General features: G+C 43.4%; 1 protein-coding gene across 1 annotated transcript in view; it reads left to right on the top strand.

Moving 5' to 3' along the window:
* Positions 1 to 22,964, top strand: part of LOC146806321 (pepsin A-like) — a 97,139-nt gene extending 74,175 nt beyond the window's left edge. Inside the window, exons 4-5 of the mRNA XM_085623525.1 lie at positions 1,813 to 1,931; positions 19,252 to 22,964. Of these exons, the coding sequence (XP_085479651.1) occupies positions 1,813 to 1,931; positions 19,252 to 19,305 (173 nt within the window). The 3' untranslated portion in view covers positions 19,306 to 22,964. The remainder of the gene's footprint in view (positions 1 to 1,812; positions 1,932 to 19,251) is intronic.
* Positions 22,965 to 23,415: the final 451 nt, after the last annotated feature.

Genomic DNA, 23,415 nt, shown 5'->3' with positions numbered 1-23,415 from the left:
AGGTCACAGTTCAAGCACTGGCTCATGGAGCTCTAGAATGTGGCGGCTATCTTGGTTACGCCAAGTACCATCTCCCCAATGTTCTGTGATTACACTGCTCCTAAAAAGTAGAATCAAGATGTATATAAACAAACAACACCAATAGATCTTGCTTTATCATGCTAACATTTGGGTATGCCTGCCTTGCATTTATAGTAAAACGAGACCTATTGGCATTGCTAGTGTTTGTTTTTTCTTTGAATTCTGGTATTTGTGTTCCTTTATTTGTAAGCAGAAACACGGAACTTAGTACTGCAAGCTTGAGAAAGCAAAAAATAAAATGAAGGCAAGATGAGCACTTAACACTTCACATATTTCAGACCCCAGGGAATGAGCATTTAAAGGGGTAGGCACAGGCTTATTGATTTTTTGAGAAGAGTGTATGATGCCTGAATTTGTATTTTGTATTTGTGTGGGCATTTAGGGCAGAACAGAAAATGACTGACTTCAGTGATTGATCTAACATTTAGGGGCCAAGGTAGCAGGATGCCAAGTTGAAGACTTTTGGAATTCGAGGTTTATCTTACTAGCCCCAGAATGACCAAGACTGAGTCCATGTGCTGAGATTTAAAAAAATGAATATAAGGTCAATAGCGGTCTCTGTAGGCTGCCTGTAATGGGGTCAGTGAGATCTCATATATTAACTAAATCTGTTGTAGGTCTCGAACCCTACCTGGCACTAATCTATAACAAAAATGATAGATTTTTAATGACCAGATTTAGACTGGATCTTTTACATCATATTTTAGCAGTTCCCGCGGGGTACACGAAAGAAATTGGTACAAAGGGTCCCTGTGGCTGCGATCTAGGATCTCCACAGGATACCTTACATTTTGTGGCCCTTTTATACTTAAAACTGGCTGTGGAACCCTTCACACTGTTCTGTACTGTAAATTTTTTAAGACTAGCCGTGAAATTGAGGAAATCTAGAGGGGAGATGTAAGTGAGTTTAATTGCCGGGCGCTGTAGGCATCCGGATTAAAAGGCCCCCCGTACGATAGTCTTACATTGTACACAGAACAGGAGAGGATTCATGGAGTTTACACAAAGGATGAACTGTAATGTTTACAGTACCTGGGATGCTATAAGATGTTTGTTTTAATTAGGCTACGGCTTATTTTTAACGTGATTGATCTTATATGAACTACGATACTGTATTTTATTCACTGTTATAAGTTTGGTATTCCCTACCTGTACAGATGTCATCGCACTGCACTTTATAACTTTTAACATGAAATTTAGTTTAAATCCTGAGCCCAATGGATATCCTGGAATGGTCCATCAGATATGTTTTCTTTTTTAATATTTTAAGATGAATTGTTCAGATTACTATATGTGAAATGTGTAAAACATTGTTCTTTTATGGATGTTTTAATATCCGAATAAAGATACTTTTGATTGATTGGGTGCAGCTTTCAGTCACAGGAACAAGTGGCTACTTGTGTGGGCGTCGACAGACGGGGCTAGAATGGGTCATGGATCATGGAAGCCCACACAAACCCAACGCCAACTCTCTATCTTGCAAACCCAGTATGAAATTCTAAAATGAGCGAATGGTCTGTCTGATTCTGCGGAGCGTCCGTAGGAGATATTAATACTTCTGTCTGTTCTAATGATCTGAAAATGTCATTGGACCTTACATTTCTCCCAGAAAGGAGGACTTTTGTAGTCACATATTAATATCACACACTGGGGAGTTCCTGAAGCTTTGCCAATGGACTCATTTTGTCTTTCTGACGATTGGGAATAATGAACCCTTTTTTGTCTCCACAGTAAATCACAATAGGTTTGACCCCTCCAGCTCCTCCACCTTCCAGTCCACCAATGAAAATCTTTCAATTCATTATGGCAAGGGGAGCATGACTGGGGTCATTGGATATGACACTGTCCAGGTAAGAACAGACCAAGGAGTGAGACAGGAGACAGAAAACTAAGTATTATATTATAGTAGCATAGTATAGTATAACAGTTTTATATTATCCTCTCGGTCCCTTCTGAAATGGTGTAACTAGTGGTGGTAGGACAAGATCCCTTCAAGATATTTAAGTCAAATTACATACACTTTTATTCATTCAAGTTGCAACGGTAGCTGCATTGGGAGCTTGAGACGATGTCCCTACCCAGAGAAGGGTCTGCTGGTTGGTAGTGTTGAAGGGGTAATGCACAAAGTATTCCCCAGGGTTTTATGTGATCTCATAGAAATGCCATCACTGAGAATCCATTTCACCTAAACTGCTCAATGGAAATTTGCAGCATCAACGGCATTTGTAATTTTAAAGAAACTAATTCATAGAATGACTTTCTTCTCCTATTGGCTCGTGCATGCTTAGTTTTAAGGTTTAAATGGAATAGCTGCTGATCTTACATTCAAAAGCATTTTTTTCAGAGCTATTTATTTCTGTGATTTTATTCAGGGGACATTATTTCAGATTTATATTGTCAAATAATTACTTTGGAGGCTCTTACCTCACGGACCCCTCACCACCCATCAACACCATCCATCCCTGACCCCCTTCTCAATCTCTAAACACCATTAATCCCTGCTCTCTAAAAAGCCCACAACACACCTAAACTGCACCCATCCGTGACCTCTAAACTCAACCTACCCCTCAACCCTAAAAGTGCTTTCTACCCCTAAATTTCACCCATCCTCAAACACTGAAACTCCCTCACCACACCGAAACTACATCCATTCCTAGTCCCTAAACTCCCATATTCTTGCATACTAAAGCCCCCTTTTTATTCCTAAACTCAAACACCAGCCATGTCTGAACCCTTAAACCCCTTTGCAACCAAAAACCCTGACCACCCAAAACAACACCCACTCTGTCCCCTAAAAAAACCTTACTAGTCTTAAATTCCACCTATCGCTGAACTCTTTAAACTCCCTCACCACCAAACAATCCACCCATTCCTGAACCCTAAAACTCTTTCAGCCCATAAACTCTACTATTCCTGACCCCTCCAACTTCTCACCACGTCTAGACACGACTGATTTTTACACTCTAAAACTCCCTTCAGCACACTTAAACTGAACCTTAAAAACCCTTCCAGCACTAAACTCCACCCATATTGAACCCTAAAAACTCTTGAACATTCCTAAACTCCACTCATCCCAAACCCTTAAACCTCTCACCAACTTTAAGCGCCAACAATTTTGTGAGCACTAAAAACCGCTCACCACCCTGAACTCCACGAACTCCTGTTTCCTAAAAATCCCTCCCCACCTCTAACCTCTACCAATCCCCGTACTTTAAAAAAAACTCTTCCACGGCTGGACTTCATCCATCCTTGACCCCTGTAAATCCCTATTCACTCCTAAAAATCACCGATCCCTGTACGCAAATTCCCCTCATTACCCAAAAACTACAACCAGGTTTAATGTCATTTTGGATTTTACCTTAAATGTATCTATCCTTATTTATTTATTTATTTATTTATTTATTTATTTATTTATTTTTTTTTTTTTTTTTTTTAAACAAATTTTATTAGTTCATTGAACAAAATGCAATCAATCCCCGTCTCCCATAATCCGCCCCCCAGCCAAATCAGGACATCTTGCAATACCCATCCCAGCACATAAGCTACATCTGTACAGCATTCACCCCAATAATGTCCGTTCTACTAGGTAGTGCATCCACAGGAGTAATCCACCATGAGCGTGCGAGATAGCCAAAATACCCCCCACCCCATCCCCCAACATCCCCCCCAACGAGCCCCTCCTCCCTACCCACCCACCCAAGCATGTCGCCAGTACCTATCAGAAGTACATGTACATCAAAATCGCAGTCATCACCCGTCGAGTCCACCTCCCGGGAATCCCAACAGAGAGTACCTCAAGAGCAGAGGGGGGAAGCCCTGCAGAGGGCGCTCAAGGAACCGGGGCCCCGTCATCCCCCACCGGATCTCCCCCATCTCCCACAACCGAACATTTGAACAAGTCCAGGAGAGCCATCCATGCCCGGGCCCATTCATGCGATCTTTCATTGTCACTGCGTCGAGCCAAACATAATCTATAAGTCCCCTCACTTCCCGCCCATTTCTCCATTTCCCTAGCCCATTTATTTATTTATTTATTTATTTAACTTATATAGCGCGTTATAACCACCGGGGTCGCTAATCTTACCTGTATTTTTCAATTTACTTGTATCTCTTTTTCCCTTAAAATTGTTTTTCCATGATTTGGTTTCCTCCAGTATGGTTTCTCAATTTTTGTTTTTCAATTCATTCACATACATAATTTGCCAGAACAAAAGTGTGTGCTATGATCAAGTTGTTATCTGTGGTCTCACAATGCAGAGAGATGGAAGGGGTACTCCTGAAGGATGTCACAAGTATCAAGACACGGTTGAAACACACTGCACTACAGGTGCCATACCCTGGATGAAAGTGCTTTACCACAATCTAGCTACAGAAGCCCACTGGACCATTAGCCAGATATTCTGTCAGATAACCTAGCCGGTTTGTACCACATAATTGTAGAAGAGCTAAAAGTGGTTCATCAATACCAACTCGACTTGGTGTGACATTCTGTCGCAGCAGATGTGGTCTAGTAGCTGGGTTTCTAACCTTTAAACAGAGGCACATCAGTTCTACACCCTACTTTGGACAGTTAGCACTAAAGAGTGAAACTGAACAAGTCACTTCATCTCTATGTACAGACAATCAAATTGGAAAGTTAAGTCAAACATATGTATGTAACATAAAAGAACTATGGTGTGCTGACAAAAACTCTCCCGCAAGCACCCTCATAACTTGAACTTACAATTAGAGTCTACTCTTCTGCAGCACTCTTGCGCCTCCTCCTACTTCAATAAAAAACATTATTTTGAAGCAAGGTTCCTAATGGAAAAAACACTGAAATATATAAAATATACATAAAAGCTAAATTATTTTAAATGTAGTCCTTTGTAACTATGATGGCCCCTGTCCTACAGCCCAAAGGTTCTTTTCTTGCTATCTTGATCCTCTAGGGTATCAAAAAACAACAGTAGGGCCTGAAGCTGACAAAAATGAACTGCCTGTGTTCATCACTTATGTGACCTCTTGTCAAACAATCCACAACAACTGAACTACTCCTAGTTGAGGAAGAAGGAAGCGGCCTTTTTCTTTAAAGCCATACCCAGCAAGATACCTAAATTGGGTTCCTCTAAGCTCCCATAACAGCACCTTCAGAAACAGGAACTTTAACTTATCTTCTAAAATCCTAATCATCAATTATTAGGATTCTGATGAGACTCATCAAAAATAGACCAATTCTAGGAAAGTCTGCAGCTGTTCTGCAACATCACAAGAGGAGCTTCAGCCCTTGTGGTTCAAACCCTATTAAAAGCATTAGATGCAGCCTTTGGTTTTTCACGTTAAGCCATAATTTGAATCATGCTGTCCCCACATTCACCACAGCTTTGGTTAATTTAAAGTATGGGAAAGGAAAAGAAATCCTACATATATAACATATATACATATATTTGCCTGCAGTCCATTTATCTTACTGGCTCCTAAGTCTACTAATGACAGAGGCTCCCCACTTTTTTAAAAAAAAACTTTAAAGTCATTTCTAGAGCAAATTCCAAATAATGCCTGATTTTAGTGTTGAAGTGCGTGGGGGGCTATCTTTTCCTCAGAGGTAATTGTGCTCAAAACATCTCTGAATATATCCACCAGAATATAATCCTTGAACCCTTGACTGCCATTTTTCCCTTCTCTGAAGAATCTAGCTGGAGGAGGAACTTTTTTAACACGTCTTTCCTTCAAGCAGAATCTATTTCAGATAAAACCTTGGGAGAGTTAACATTGAGCAATCAAAATAAATAGAAAATGTAAGAAACTGTGGAACAATACATAGAAGTTAGAAAGAAATATATAATTTCAGAGAAAATTTGTTTCCTTGTTCCTTGGCCAAGGTAGGGTCACATTGAAAGCACAAAAACGGTGGTTGTCCCAGTTGAGTATCCTCAGGAAATTTAAATGTCATTCCCTGTAATGGGCTATCATTGTGAGGACACACTTTAGGTTGACTAGAATCCTCTGCAGTGGTAGACGAGCAAGCTTAGCCTCGTGCAAATGTATTGTGGAGCTTTTGGTATCAGGCATGCCTGGTGGTAGCTTGAGCATGAAGGGAAGGGGTATTTCCAGATGGCTCCATTGCAGGGGAATTCTACCTTTACCTGTCATCCTCAGAGAGTATGTATGTATGTATGGGCAGCAGTTACTCTTTAAGCAGTACCCCCTACCCAGGCACATTTTGTGCTTAGTTTAACGAATTCTAGAGATATGCTTTTTCTGGAAGGAAAATGTATTGAATCCCTTATGATAAAATTGACAAAAGTTTATCAATTGTTGTAGAAATAGAAAATTGTATGGATGACTCAAGAGTATCAGCCCAGAACACCAGTTACGTTTGCCAATCCCAACTCACTTCATTTTATCCAACTCACTAACTACATAGAAGAAGAACCATATAGGAGAAGAATAGCTCAGCACGTGATAACAAGTTCAACTTAGACCTAAGTCTAGTCATTTGTTCATAAATAAGCACAGGCAAAGTTTTAAAGACAATTCAAAGATCAGCTGACCCACAACAGTAAGTGGAATATGATGGAACAGGGATATCGTACAATATATATAGCAAGATACTTAAGAACAGTTGGGGCAGAAGCCTCTCTGACTGCATTCTTTATTTGATGCAGGGCATTATGAACTTAAGTCAACCAATTAAATAAAAAAACACAAACAGGGTAACCCTGACACTGATGCTTGTATCTGTAAAAAAAACGTATTTTGTTCATATGACATTCTGTTGTGGTAGGAATATGATGACTCTATGTATGTCAGACGATCGAATGGATTATGCAAACTTTGATCCTGTTACCACATCGGTGATACCCTATTTGGTCACAAGACAGGGCCTGACAGTGAAAACAACACTCGCAGCCCACATAATACTTAAAACCATTGACTTTCTTCCACTCCATTTGTTATTAATCAGTCTTTATTCTCTAACAAATTAGAGGTCTAGTACTCGAAGGAGCACTCAACTCTCAGACTGACTGCTCTAGAAGCTTTTAGTCCAAGTCTTTTTAACTGACTCTAATCCATTGTGTGCACACAAATGGATCGGCCTAGTTTACATCCGAATAGGTAATTACAATGTTCCTACATTCTGAAAAATTATCCTCTGGCTACCAATTTTCAGCAGAACCAAATATCAAGTTGAAAGTCCGACGGCGGAAGCCCGGAGCCGCTTTAGTTCTGTGTTTGGTGCGTGCTGAATGTTTCCCGAATCCGCCTACATTTAACTCACTCTGACAGGGTGAAATTGGATAACACAGCGAGTTAAACACTAACGTGTCGGATGTCCTGGCTGCCTAAGCATCTGGGCTCCAACCCCCGGGGACAGAAGTAGCAGTGACCCCGATGACTGAGTCTTTCAGGCGCCTGTTTCCTCTCCGCTATACATTCGGGATCTCTTGATATCTCAGAAACACAACCCTACAAAGTCAATTCGCCAAGAACTCCGTATTGTTCAATAAAATACAAATGCATTTAAAACACCAGCCTTGCATCTTAAAAGGCGGACCGAGTCTGAAAGGCTGAGTAAGGCGACGCTCCTTTTTTTCTGCCTGATGAAACTTGAGCATGCAGCCTCTTTCCCCGCCGCCCACTCCTTTATTAACAACAAAGCCTCGTTAAGTAAATGGTAGTTTGAAAGACCTGTGAAGTACTCGGGTGGGGCCGCAGTAAGACAGACTGCTGGTGAATTCACGGGCAGCCGCTGGGGCATAGTAACAGGCTGGATGTTCGTAGTTGGGGCGGCAGGGGGGCAGAGGACTCACCAGCTCCGGTGCGGTCAAGGCAGATGCTCAGTGCGGCCCCTCCATTACGAACGCAGGCCCAGGATTCTCACTGCAGCCGTGGTGTAGCTTTGGCTCCATCAAGTGGCCAAGTGGTGCAACAGCAATGAAAATCAGTGACACTCGGTTTAAACCGAGTGCGCTGATTTTCATCCGGTAGGGTACTGTCATTTAGATTCGGTTTAAACCGAATTCCGGACAGCCTACCTATAAGTCACTCCTATGACAGGCCTTGACAATCCTGAAGGCAGAGTGCTTGGTTTTTATGTGAGAGGGTGCCCCTGCATGAGCAGAGCTCCTCTGCAGTGTTCGGAGTACCTCCTCTGATGCTGTTTGTGGTGCAGCCTGACCATATACTCCTAAGTGCATTATAACCTCGCGGTAAATGCTAACTTTGGACTGGCTGCACGGAAACATGTTGTCTTTGGTGTCAAACGCTTTGGAATGCTACCCCCCCTGCCAGTTCTGGCAGGGGGGGTACCATTCCACCCTTCTAGAGGGAGAGACATGTTCACGCTGGTCTACCCGGTAAAGACTTTCTACAGCCATGGCATCACAAAATGGATCAGCATACATACAAAAAAGACCTGGTCTGTGAAGGTGCCTCTCTTCAGGCTGAAATAATCTATATATAAGTAGAGGTAGGGATCTACAATACTTTTATTCCCATATACGCCTCTTTTTTTCTTTAATGAGATAATAACCTCCTACTTTTTACCTTCAAATATTCTTTAAAATATATTATATTTTCTTTTACTTTTTTCTTTTACACTTGGAAGTCCCCGTATTTTACTACCCCATGCCAACATACAAGGGGAATGGTGTGAAAGTTGCAACAAATTTAAACATCACAATCAAAAAAATACGAAAAGGCAAGATGACCCCTCACGTGCGCACCACCAATCGGGCTTAATGGTTGGTACTCACCAGCTGTGCCCACTTTCATCATCATTGGCAGTCATCTTGCCTTAAAAATAATAAATGTAGTGTCCAAACCAAAAGAAAAATTGGTGCAATAAACAGGTGAAGAAATCACATCCCACGATGCGACCTTGTGAATCTAAAATTGAAGAAAGTTGCACTTTTCTCGATACCCACTTTATTATTCCTTGGGCACTTTTTTCAAATTAAAAACGGTTGCTTCTCATGCATACCGTAATACTGAGCCAACATGTTTCATTGCCAAAATACTTTAAGGCAATTTCACCAGGGCAAACGAGGTCGCCTGGCACCAGTAATGGACACTTCAATGTCTTTTTTCCGGGGACTGCCAAATGTAAAACAAAGGAAACACACACAACAAACCGTTATTCCCATCCACTCTTTCCCTTAGAAGGTTGCAAAACTATCACTCCTAACACACGAGTATGTATATTTACCCTAATCGAGCTAAAGTCCTTCGTACCAGCTCTTTTCCATAGGTCACACAAGAGACTCCACCTGTGAGTCCTCTCGGTGGATTGACACTCAACTGTTATGTCAATCTATAGGGTGATACAAAAAACGTTATAATTCACATATCCACTTGAAAGCCCCTATCACAGTTTGCCGATTTTTTCTTGAGGGAATCGGTAATAAAGCAACAATCTTTTGTAAAAGACACAACAGAGATTTTAAACATCTTGGAGGACTTGCATTTTGATCTGGACTGTGAATTCCTGGTCACAATTGACATAGAATCACTTTATATTTGTATACCCCAGGATGCCACGCTGGTGGCAGCAGCGCGGGCCCTGGGGGAACAAGAGTGGTTCTATGATGCACCGCAGTCTTTTATACTGCAGTGCATAGAACTTGCCCCGACTAGAAATTATTTCTGCTACAAAGATGATTTGTATTTACAAATCACAGGAACATCTATGGGCGCTACTATGGCACCCAGTCTGGCCTGCATTTATGTAGGTCAGTTTGAAGAACACATCATTTACCATCAGTCTAATCCCTTCCAGAGGAATTTGCGCCACTGGAAGCGGCATATAGACGATGTGTTCTGCATTTGGTCTATTGGAGTTCTTCAATTGGCTTAACCAACAAGACGTCAGCTTAAGATTTACATGGACATATAGTAGCCAAAAGGCAGTGTATCTAGATCTAGATATTAGTGTAGAGGGCAATACACTGTGTACCGGTGTTCATCAGAAAACTGCTGATAGGAACTCACTCTTGCTGTATCAATCATACCATCCGAGGGCTTTAGGAGAGAATTTAACGGTGGAACAGTTCCTACGGTATCGGAGGAATTGCTCCTCTACTGCATCATATCTTGAACAATCAGAGGAATGGAGTGAAAAACTCAAACAGAGACATAACCCCCATAAGATAATTAGACAGGCTAAGAAAAGGGCTATAAACACTCCACGCAGTATATTACTGGAGAAGAACGAAAGAGTGAAATATGAATGCGTTCCTGTGGTGATGACATTCGATCCTTTGGCTGCCCGAATTCGACAATCGATACGAAAACATTGGGCATTATTGTTGACTAAGGAATTCAAGATGCCTCCCCCAAGGTTTGCTTTTAAGAGATCGTGTAACCTAAAGGACAAGTTAGTTCATACTCGGGTGGAATCACCACAGAAACCAAAGGAAACAACAGTTCCATCTGGACATTACCGCTGCGGGACTTGTTCGGTGTGTGGTCTCACCAAAAAAACATCAAGTGTGGTCCTGAATTCTGGCAGAACGTGGCACCTGACACGATTTAGTAACTGCAATACCATGAATGTGGTGTATGGGTTGACGTGCCAATGTGGTCTGCAATATATAGGACTCGCCACCAGAAAGATCAAAGTCAGAGTGCAGGAACACCTTAGCACTATTAGAACAGGGAAATTAACCACTAAACGAGTACAACATTGTAATGAGCAGAAGCATACTTTTACTTGGGTAGTACTAGAGAAAATAGTGGGGGATCCCCAGAACATTGAGGGCTTGCTTGCTTCAAAAGAGGCCCATTGGAGAAAAGTGATCAAATGAATTTATTGAATGGAACAAAGTTAAATGATGAATGCCATTATATACCGGGCAATAGAATCAAGCTTTGATGTCCGTGAGTGCAGTATGGGAAATGACTCTTGACTATAGGATACGGGATTTGATTCTGATTATGAATACAGTGAGTATTATGCACTCGATACTATATTATATATGGTGTCCTTTGTAGTAAACTCCCCACTAAATGAGAAACAGGAAGTTTGTTAAAATTAAGGAGGATAATATCCTAATTGTGCATATCAAGGGAATGGATTTAAGACCCAAGTTGATGTACTTGAAATTCCCTTAAGTTTAAGTTTGAAAAGTTGCTATGTTATTGTGCCCTGGTGATAAGAGCAGACAAGAACAAGCAATGTTTGCTATTTGGGGTTGTTGATAAAGTTGTAAGAAAAAAAGAATAAATGAAAAAAGAAATTATATACATAAAATAGACCTACATAAAAAAGAACTATATATATTGGTAATATATACTCGATTTGGTTAACAAAACAAAATATATAAAGATGCCTGCCGAATCGTTTGCAGCATTATGTAGTTTAACAATAGAACCTTGAAGGTGTAAACAATCCCTATCTAAGCTGGCGGCGTCGAGTGTAGCCGTTCCACGTGACCGGACTGCCTCACGAAAGCATGAAACACGAGGCGTCCGGCCGGGAGAATTGAACGGATGAGACGAAGTGCTCCGTGAGGCCCCGGGCGGTAAGGGTATGCCTGCTGTAAGACAGGAGCTTGAAACCCGTGTTGGGTTTTTTTAAAAGCGGAGACACCTTGTTTTGTTTGGTTGTGTAAGAAAAAGCGTAGATGCGTTTTATTAAAAGAAAGCGCAAATGCGCTGGCAATTTGATAACAAGGAAAGGCAGCGGCCCGCATGAGAGTGTGAAAAATACTTTTTTAAGAGGTGCATACGAGGATTACAACCCGTTGAGTTTGTCTGAACCTTGATTTACGCAGTTTACCGTGTGTCTATAAGGATTTTATGCGAGGTGAAGAGCGTGAATCCGGTTACATATTTTTAAACAAAGATACGCCGGCAAAATGATGACATTAAAGGGCAATAAAAGTGTGAAGATGCGTTGTAATGACTCTCTCAAGAGGTCTATGCGAGGAGTGTGACCTTGTGAACATGTGTGGAGATTTTTTCTTTACCATGCATATACGAGGGTTACGTGTGAGAAAGGATTATGATATGAACTTTTCAAGTGGATATGTGATTAATGAAGTTTTTTGTATCACCTTATAGATGAACATAACAGTTGAGTGTCAATCCACCGAGAGGACTCACAGGTGGAGTCTCTTGTGTGACCTATGGAAATGAGCTGGTACGAAGGACTTTAGTTCGATTAGGGTAAATATACATACTCGTGTGTTATAAGTGATAGTTTTGCAACCTTCTAAGGGAAAGAGTGGATGGGAATAACGGTTTGTTCTGTGTGTTTCCTTTGTTTCACATTTGGCAGTCCCCAGAAATAAGACATTGAAGTGTCCATTACTGGTGCCAGGCGATCTCGTTTGCCCTGATGAAATTGCCTTAAAGTATTTGGCAATGAAACATGTTGGCTCAGTATTACGGTATGCATGAGAAGCAACCATTTTTAATTTGAAAAAAGTGCACAAGGAATAATAAAGTGGGTATCGAGAAAAGTGCAACTTTGTTCAATTTTAAATTCACAAGGTCGCATCGTCTATCGCCCACCCGGCAGTGATGTGGCGTTTAGAAATGCTTTCCCTGACACTGTTGGCCCTTTGGTCGCCGACTGTGCCAACTTTTCTATCATGGGTGATCTAAACCTACATTTCGACACCCTCTCTGGCCTGACAGTGCGTTCCATCTCTTCTGACCTGGAGGCCTTTCAACTTCCCCAGATGGTTTCCCAGCCTACCCTGGGGGGGCATATTTTGGATCCCCTGTTTACCAATCTGTTGGGGATTCAAATTACCTCTGTCTCTCCGGTGGAATGGACAGACCACTTCTTGGTGTCCATCCTCTGCCCGGTCTCGGCCACTCCTTCCATCTCTACGGCTAGACGGGTTCAGAAGAGGGCTTGGAAAAAGCTTCGGCTAGAGGACTTTCATCGTCTTCTATTAGAGGAGCCGCTGGGCCCTTTGACGGATGTGGAAAGGGGGTATGACCTCTTCTGTTCATGGATAACTAGGGCCTTGGACTCTCTGATACCCATCGTTTCAACTAAAATCAATCCCAGAGAGTCGAGTCCCTCGTACGATGGCACTCTCCGGGCCCTAAAGGGTGCCTGTAGACGAGCAGAGAGGGCTTGGAGGAAAACCTATGGGGCTGATCTAAAAGCTGCATACGCCAAGTCCGTTAAGCTCTACCATCGAGCTATCTGCCGAGCCCGTGCGGCTTTTTATGCCATCGAATTCCGGAACAGTCCGAATCCGTCAAAAGCTATCTTTAAGGCCGTAAAAGATCTCACAGCGAAGCGGACTACCTCTACGACCGTGAGCTCCCTTTCCCATTGTGAATCCCTTGCATGTTACTTCTTGGGGAAGGTCCAAGCTATATATAGGACATTCCCTAGCATAGGGTTCACTGAGGAAAGTATAAATGGGGTCCACCATCAGACTACACTGCTTGTTTTCCCCCCCCTCACCTTGGATGGTTTTGACAAACTTGCGCTGCAAGTCAAATCTGGGTCTCCATCCGATCCAGTAAGGCCTGCTCTCTTCCGAGACCAAGCTTTTATGGGGCGTACAGCCGTATGCTCCCTCGTCAACCTCTCCTTGGAAACGGGAACTGTTCCATCTAAGTGGAAACAAGCTGTGGTGTCCCCGATCATTAAAAAGCCCACCCTGGACCCTTCCAAGCCTGAAAGCTATCGCCCCATCTCGTTGTTACCCTGGCCAGCCAAGATCACGGAGGCCCACGTCAACCTGGCCCTGTCTGAACATCTGACTCGGACCAATGCCCTCGACCCCACACAAAACGGATTCCGTGCTGGGCACAGTACGGAAACTGCGCTACTTGTGATGGTGGAACATCTCCGGGCAAGGTTGGATGCTGGTCAAACGGCGGCGCTTATTTTGTTAGATCTTAGCGCCGCCTTTGATACGGTAGACCACAGCATCCTCCTGCGCCGGCTCGAGGAGATTGGCATTGGCGGTCAGGTGTTGCAATGGTTCCGCTCCTTTTTAGATGACCGCTCCTTCTGTGTTGCCATCCCTCCCTTCAAGTCCAACTACCAACCACTGGCCATGGGGGTTCCGCAAGGGTCCTCGCTGAGTCCCACGTTGTTCAATCTTTACGTGAGACCGCTGGCTGATGTCGCTAGGCAGTGGGGCCTTACTTTGGTCTCATATGCTGACGACACTCAGCTGGCGGTTACTCTCAGTGGGGATGCGGAGATTGAGGCCCCCAGGTTTCAGTCCGGACTGAAGGCGGTGGCTAGCTGGCTGACAGGCAATTGCCTTCAGCTAAACGCCACTAAAACAGAGGTGATGGTCGTCGGGAAGGGAGTGGAGCTGTGGGGTGACCACTGGTGGCCCTCAGAGTTGGGACCTACTCCGATCCCGGTATCGGAAGTGAAAAATCTGGGGGTATGGCTGGATGCGGGCCTCTCCTTTGTAGGCCATACTAAAAGAACCGCGGCCTGTTGTTTCGGTCTCCTGAGGGGCTTGAGACCTGTTCTCAAGTTCTTTGACGCCCCGACCAGGCAGCTGGTGATCCAAGCTACTATCATCTCCCGCCTGGATTACGCTAGCTCTCTCCTGGCTGGGGCTAACCAGGCTGAACTAACCCGCTTACAACGGGTTCAGAATGATGCGGCGAGGGCGATTGTTGGCTTGCCCAGATTCTGCTCAGTGACAGGTGTCCTTCGCTCCCTACACTGGCTTCCGGTCAGGAAGCGCATCCTCTTCAAGGTTTTGTGCCTTGCTTTTAAAATCTTGAGAGGTACAGGCCCGGAAATCCTGTCGAGTTGTTTGTCTTTGTATGTCCCTGCCCGTAGCCTTCGCTCTCAGGGTCTGGCCCTTGCGGTGGTTCCCAGATTCAGGCTTAGCCGCATGGGAGGCCGCTCGTTTAGGGTAATGGCTGCGTCAGCATGGAACTCCTTGCCTGTTGAAATCCGCTTGCTGGAGGACCTTCTGACCTTTCGGAGGGCTATAAAAACCTTCTTGTTTTAGCTGTTTCTTAGTTTCTGTTTTTAGCCTGTGGTTGTGTTACGTGCTACCTTGTCTCTGCGCCAGGACGCTCCTTGGCTGGAGTATCTGTGCGCACAATAAATAGTCGTAACATAACATAACATAACATAACATGTGATTTTTTCAACTGTTTATTGCACCAATTTTTCTTTTGGTTTGGACACTACATTTATTATTTTTAAGGCAAGATGACTGCCAATGATGATGAAAGTGGGCACAGCTGGTGAGTACCAACCAGTAAGCCCGATTGGTGGTGCGCACGTGAGGGGTCATCTTGCCTTTTCACATTTTTTTGATTGTGATGTTTAAATTTGTTGCACCTTTCACACCATTCCCCTTGTATGTTGGCCAGGGGTAATAACATACGGGGACTTCCAAGTGTAAAAGAAAAAGTAAAAGAAAATATAATAGTTTTTTTAAAAAAATTGAAGGTAAAAAGTAGGAGGTTATTATCTCATTAAAGAAAAAAAGGAGGCGTATATGGGAATACAAGTATTGTAGATCCCTACCTCTACTTATATATAGATTATTTAAGCCTGAAGAGAGGCACCTTCACAGACCAGGTCTTTTTTGTATGTATGCTGATTATTGAGTGGAGGAGCGATCTGGTCTGTTCTCCCTCTGAAGCTCCTTGTTGTGTGCATTACAAAATGGATGCCACTGCCACGGGTCTGGCCTCCTGCTGCTGACCGAAACTCCAGCAGGGGAGGCCTGGACAATAGGTTTCCTGTCCCAGGGAGGTGTAACCACCTCCCCAGACAGGCAGATGTGTATTGGGGCTGGGCGGGAGCACCTCGCTTTGAGGTCCTGCACTGTGGGCACACTTGGTGTCCCTGTGCATAGTCCAGTTCAAACCGGTTGCAGGGGCTACCTGCCCATGCTCTGGTGCGAAACTGGACAAAGGAAATGGGTGTAACCACCCCTCTTTCCAAACCCTCCCATAGGTGGGTGCCTAGAGTATGTCCAACCCCCAAACTTAGTATAAGTATGGGAACCAAGTCCTTGCGACTGTTGATTACCCTGGACGAAACTCAGCAACATATATCCTGGACCTTCAACGTTCTATTTCAACTAGAAGACTGATAAAATCTCCCTTGGGGTCAAGGAGTGACTCCTCTGCTTGACAGGCACTAAAGAAGCAACTGTCCAGTCTGCAATTCTGAAGCTCCCGCCATACACCGAAGTCTCTGCATCTCCAGAGGTAGATTTTCAGACTTCTCTGAGGCTACCCTGAGTCCACAGCAAAGCTGAGGCCCGTGGTTATCGTGGGTGACGTGGAACCATGACCCCTGGACACCGTGATCTTTTGCTGATTCATCATCTTCCTGGTCTTCCTCGAAGTTGTGCTTTGGGTTCTGAGTAGCCCCAGCCTTGTGCATCTCCTGCACCGAAGATCTCTGGCCTCCACTCCACGAGTGACCCGTGGGCCAGTTTCCAGTGCGACTGCTTGAGGCTCCTTCGCGATCGCTAGCCCATTGGCTAGTGGGTCCCCACGAAGGCGACCCCTCTTCTGATTGGGATTTTCTGGTTGCGCCAGATGTGCCCCGACTTACCGTCACTGGGTGCGTCTCCCAGACCTTGCTGGTCTGCACCGATGTCCTTTCTCGGTTTCCAAGTGACATGCCGTTGCCAAGGTTTGTTGGGACCAATCTGGTCACCGACACTGAACCACTCGACAGACTTCGTGGGACAGCTCGAATCCAGCTCCTTGTCATCGTCAACGCCTCCTGGACCTCGTGGCTGAAGAGTCAAGACACCGGTCAACTCACCTGAAGCACCCAACATCTGTGGGCATTGGACTATCATGCCCTTGGTCACTGGTAAGTGACCCCCTCTGCTTTCAGGTTCCTTCCATCCTAGATCCGGGCTTGGATCTCTCTGGACACTTCTCCTCTTCACGGCAGCAGCACTTCCTGAGCAGCTTCCATTGAAAACAGCGACGCGACTCAACATCATTTGACACCTATGCACCCGGCTTCCCTGGGTGAGGTAACACGAGTACTCTGGTGCTCCCCTGGGTGTTGGCCCTAGACACATCTAAGCCCAAAAGGGTTCACTTGTAGTCATCCTCTAAGTGTCCTTAAACTCTTAATTTCCAACCGCAACTTTCCCTATAGAAGTTAACGGCGATTCACGGCTGTGTTCTCACACTGAACGCGTCCCCTGTGTCACTACCTTGGGTGGTTCCTTGTGGTCCAAGCACTTCTAAAGGCTCTAGGCCTTGAGTCTAGTTCAGTCGTGGTTCTTATACCACTTTATTGGTATATGGTTTGGTACGCCCCTAGGGCCCAAACGTGTATTTGTGCTTTTACTGTTGAATACTGACTTGTAACTTAAGTACTTCAAACTCCAGCCTCATAAAGAGACTAGAGGGGTGTGTTTTATCTTAAATACATATATTTTAAATATATACCTGGTGTGGTTGTCTTTTCATTTGATCATTCAAGAGATTATAGACTGGTAAAACAAGCTGCTTTACATTCCTTCAAGACTTAGCCTGAAGGTTGCTCTCCATAGCTACCACTAGAATAGCTTTCAATAAAGGTTGTCTTTAACCTATCACCATAAGGGGTTGTTTGGACTGATACAAGGTGCCCACTATAACTAATGGGCAGCATATATCAGGCCAACTTCTCACAGGCACCCATACAAATACTCAAACAAGCAATCAATAACCCATATAGACACTCATGTAGCTACTCACCAACCCATGCAGCCGCTTACACGCCAACTGACAGACTGATACAGACATTCACACAGTTTAGTCACTAACCCATGCATTCAGTAAAATACATTTAATCACTCAATTATACAGTCATGCACGCGCCTACTAAATCATCCATTCAGACACTTATACACCCACTCATTCTTCAATACACCTTGGTATATATATATATATATATAAAAAAACATATTTAAACTTTACAGAAACACGCAGTCACTGGATGATGTAATCAGTGATGTCATTTGAGATGTGATCAGCGATGTCACAGACCATGTCATGAATGATGTAATATGTGATGTCATCAGCAGTGCATTGCGGGAGCGTGAGTTATAGTTAGCTCAACTAACTATAACTGCTCTGGTTTTGTACGAGTAAAATGTCCAACTAACTATAACGTCCCTGAAACTTATGTTTTTTTTCAGTGAATTTCAAAGGTTTTTAAAATGCTAATTTCTAACTATAAAGACCCTGAAACCTATGGTTTTTTCAGTGAATATACACACATATATATATATATATATACATACATATACACACACACACATACATACATACATATCCCAAAACACTGAATACGAATACATATCGGCCACTCATCCAACGTGTGCTGAATACTTCTTTATTTCAATACAGATTCGAAGACAGACTGCAACGCTGCATAAGACTCCCTTATGGCAGACCTGTGGTACGTTTTAGTGCCCTGAACCAGCTCTTTAAAGACAATCTGCAATACATCATAATGGGACCATAATACAAAATCATCACATTCTAATTATGTCAGTATTAAGAAGTGAAAGGAAACCTAGATAATGTACGCCCTTGATGGATAAAAGTACACTGTAAACCTCAACAATAGTTAAACACTGAAAATCATATCAATGGTTGCGACAGATGTACCCTGTCACTCTTTACAAAGACCAGGTGAAGAGCCCAGGGTGTATATTTGTTCTAATGTGCTTAGAAGCCCTCCACTTTCTTTGGGTTAGAAAGTACTGGTTTACAAAACACTGTCTCAGGAGTTTGGTCAAAGGTAATAAATGTGATTTTAGGGGAGCAGGGTTGATATTTGTTTTTGAAGGTGTTGCATAGGTCATCATATTTAAGGAAATTTCAATTTCTGGAACAGAAATCCTATTCTGTCTTAAGAAAATACACAGCTGATACCGAATGGTAACTGAAACGAATATCACATGTATGTTTGTGGCTCATGTTATGATTTCCAACTCTAACAACAGTGAAACATTTCATTTGTAATAACAGTCAATGGGTCTACTCATGATGCATGTCCAGTTGATAACATGGCATTTTGAATGTTCAAATCAAGGGTCACTCCCATCGGGTTTTTAGTTTTATAAATCTTTATCAGAGTCTCATATCTTACAAATAGAACCCAATATTTTAGTATTTTATTTAAATTGGCCTGGATATTTTTGTGAAGCTACAGCAAAGATCTAACTGAATTCTATAATTTCTTGCACTACAAAGGCCCTGATGTTTCCAGACAGAAGAGTTGTCAACCTACCAAGAAGATTAATTTAATAACTACAGTTCTTTGATGGAGAATTGGCCCGCTCTTCCTTGGATAGGTGGCTATCAAAAACAACCACTAAAATATTGACCTACGCGGAGAGTCCCACCGCTTTCCCAAATTGAGTGGGAATCACTTCGTTTTGAACAGTAGCCTTACAGCCCTCAGTCCAAGTCAAAGCCCATAAATACTAGTTCTGATTTGCTGGGATTAAGGGCAAGCCAGGTCGCCACCATCTATACTTGGAAGTTATCCAGAAGATTAGCCAAATCGGAGGTATGAACTCCAAAATACTGACTAGGTGTGAGTACCAACAGCAGATCATCTGCATAGATGTAGAACCCTGCCCGTGGGCCTCCAGTGAACCGTGCAAGGGTTTCCAATAAATGTTCAAGAGTACAGAGGTTAGACAAGAGTCCAGCAGTGCTCCTAAGTGTGAAGCTATGGATGGAGCACTCACTCCATTCCTTCCCACAAGGAAGGTGCTGTCTGACAGAAAACCCTCAAGCTACTTGAGGCAACCAGTATCAAACCCTCCAACCATCTGTAATCAGTTCAGGCGCATCCCTTAGTGAATTTTATCAAGAGCATCCGGAAAGTCTAGCAGTATTAGTAGCACGTCCGACTTTTCATCCACCATTTCTAGACTTCTCTCCCAGACGTACATCAAGGCTGTTTCTGTCCTCCTGCGTGGACTAAACTCAAAGCATAGATCTCCAAAGAGATCTGAAAGTCCAAGCAGAGCATTATTATGTTGTTGCCACCTTTGTATGGATGTTAATAGGAAGGGAGCCCCAGTAATCAGTAAGTAAATAGCAGGATCTTCTTGGCTCAGAGAAGGCTCCTTGAGGAACAGGAAGACCCAGGATTGTTTTAAGCAACCTGGATCACTGCCCACAAATATAGGGCAATTTACGTTTTCAGTAGTACCAGGAGCCACTGTGGACTTTCTATTTTTATGAGGGATGAAGGTGGGCGTCACCTTGGCTCTGGGTGACACCCATTCCCTTAATATTACCTCACGCTAAGATGGTACACAATGGTAAGATTAGAAAACTCAGAAGAGAATGTGGGGTAGATACAAGTATGCACTTGGAATGCCTCCTTTTCTACTTTACGCCTCAATGATTCAAAGCGCTCTCGGCTTGTCTTCACTTTGTCCATAAAATAGTGCTAATCAACTAAGCAAAGACTGCCTCTTCACCACTTGAGAACTCAATGATGGGCCCCTATCCTGTCATCTCTCTTAGAATCTCAAATAACTCTCATGTAGTTTCAATCCTTTTCAAACTTAGAGTTGAACATAATGGGGATTCCCTGCATCTATGTGGCCTCTATAATATTTACAGTGCATTTACCACCTATGTCCAAACCAGTTGTGCACAATTTTTTATGTAACAGAATTAGGCCTGGGTGGAGTGACAAAAAAATACTCCGCGGAGATCCACAAGTGGCGGAGTGCTGCTTAAACTTCCGTTCTCGCGGATCTTCCTGCCGCTCAAGTATGTTTATGTTTATGTTTATGCAATTTTTTAAGCGCACAAATACCCAGGGGTGTCTCGGCGCTCAAGAAACGGAGACCGTGCAACTGCAAGTAAATCAAGGTGAAAAGAGCCAAGTTTTCAGAAACTTCCTAAAACTCAAAAGGGTAGGAGCAGTTTTGATATGAAAGGGCAATGTGTTCCAAAGTTTAGCTGTGGAGACCGTAAAACACCTGTCGCCCCAGTTAATCTTCCTGGTTAGCGCAACTTTGAGTAAGTGAGCGGAGGAGGAGCGGAGTATTCTGGAGTGTTCAAGCGGGCGGAAAGCTCTTCTGAGGAACTGTGGACCAACGTTTGTATGCAATACATAGTGCCTTGAACTTAGTCCGGCTTCTGACTGGGAGCCAGTGTAAATGCCTAATATACGGTGAGATGGATGTAAACTTAGGAATTCCCAGTAAAATTCTGGCTGAAGCATTTTGAACTAGCTGTAGTCTGTTTAAGACCTTTTCCTGGGCATTCATAAGAAGGGCATTGCAATAATCAGTTTTAGAAAAAACCAGAGTACTGATTAGAGTTTTGCCGGCTGAGGTAGGAAGGTATGGCAGTAATTTTTTAATCTTCTTCAAAACGAAAAAGGATGAGGAGACCACAGAGTTGATGTGATGGACAAAAGTCAATTTATCGTCAAAAAGAACTCCAAGGTTGCGAGCCTTAGTTACTGGTTGCGGAGGAGCTCCCATCTCAGGTGGCCACCATTGAGGGGACCAAACAGGCTCCAGTTTCCCGAATGTCATCACTTCAGTTTTATCGGAATTCAATTTGAGAGAGTTTGATGACATCCAGGAACTGATAGCCCGCATTCCCTCTTGAAAGTTTGCAGCGACTGATGGGCCGTCACTATGTACCGATAACACCAGTTGTGTGTCGTCCGCGTATGTAGTAAGGGCGATTCCGTAGGATTTTATTACCCTTGCTAAGTCCGAAACATAAATGTTAAATAGTGTCGGACTTAGCGATGAGCCCTGTGGGACGCCACATGGAAGAGTGAAGGAGTGGGAGATGAAGTGGCCCATTTTTACTTTTTGTGAACGATCGGCAAGGAAAGCTGCAAGAAGTTGTTTCGCTTTATTTTGAATTCTTATGGCTGAGACACGGTCAATCAAAATTGAATGATTGACCACGCCAACTTACCGTTGGCGAGCACAAGCGGGGGAAGAAAACTCTGCTGCACTACACGCAGCGGAGTTTTCTGCACTCTGTGAGCTCCGTGGAGCACGAGTGCAGAAAGCTCCACAAACTCCGTGAACGAAGCGGAGTTCACCGCCCAGGCCTAAACAGAATGGAGATGGGCTTTGAAGGGCATGCCATTTTGCCTCATTGGCTTGTCCATGGACAGTGTGTGCTATGAATTTTTACATCCCATTTATTCACATCTTCAGCAACAGTGAGGGATAAAACAGACTGTTGCTGGAGATGTGATGCTTTCAGATGGATTTAGGTTGGACTTTTCAAGACACAGTTGATTTTGTGCTCATTGGATACACCTAACGTTCATGGGTACCTGACTCCAGTACCTCTAATGAAAGTACAGTGATGAGCAGTCAGCAGTAAAGAAAGAAGATAGGACAATCACTGAACAGATCTCAGGCAGACAGAGAAGAGCACAAAGCATCCTTTAATGTGGAAACACCCGGGGAAAAAGGTGGGTTTATGACATGGAAATAAGGCGTGAATTGGGTGTGTGAGATAAGTTTGACCTTACTATAGGCATGATGCATTAAAGGGTTTTACCCATTCTGTGTCTACGAGATCTGTGTCTCGAGGTCAGTGAAGCTATAGGCAGTTCGATGTAGTAGCAATCTTTCACGTAATGCACTGATCTTTGGTCGCCAACCAGCAAAGCCTACATCCAACTCATGAGTAGCAATAACTCTTGTGCTCAGCTCAAGAATACCAACAACATGTGTGCATTCTGCTCTTGACTACTGAAGACTTCTGTGTGCAACTACAGAGTACCAACAACTCATGTATTCTGCTGATGAACTCCAAGGACATTCAGGTCCAGCTCCTAACTATGAACAATGCACGTGTCCAGCTCACGAGTAACAAAAAGAAGCATGTCCAGCTCATGGGCACCAAAAATGTCCTGGTCCTGCGTAACCATGCCTTTCTGTGTAGTGTTTCTACTATCCACTGTAAATAAATACAATTTCCCCAAATCTCCTGTGATGTCATCATTAACACACACTTCAGTAAACACAAGGTAAATGAAATCACAATAGGCACAACTTATTTTCTCAAGGAAGCACACAACAGTGTCACCTACTCAAAGACTGTGTCCAAGGTCCATGTGGAGCTAGCTTGCACAAGTGCTACTCTAGTTAACATTTTGGAGCGAGTAGCAGCTGTAGAGACAAAATTCTTGAGTGTGCTTAAGTCCTACTGTGCACTCTTAGATGCAGCCTTGTGCAGGCCTCCAGAAATGATACCGATGAATGCATTGCAGAATATACTTTCTGGTTAGCCTAATGCTTTATTTCTGAAATCCTCTGCTCACTGACAATACGCGTGTGTGTACCAACAACAAACAAATGAAAGGAGTTAAACATTGTGAGCTTGGTGTAGTGTGAAGTATTT

This window comes from Triturus cristatus, chromosome 8 (genome assembly GCF_964204655.1).
Source record: "Triturus cristatus chromosome 8, aTriCri1.1, whole genome shotgun sequence".
Classification (NCBI taxonomy): domain Eukaryota; kingdom Metazoa; phylum Chordata; class Amphibia; order Caudata; family Salamandridae; genus Triturus; species Triturus cristatus.
Note: the sequence above shows the minus strand (reverse complement) of the source record. Positions and strands in the feature narration are given on the sequence as shown.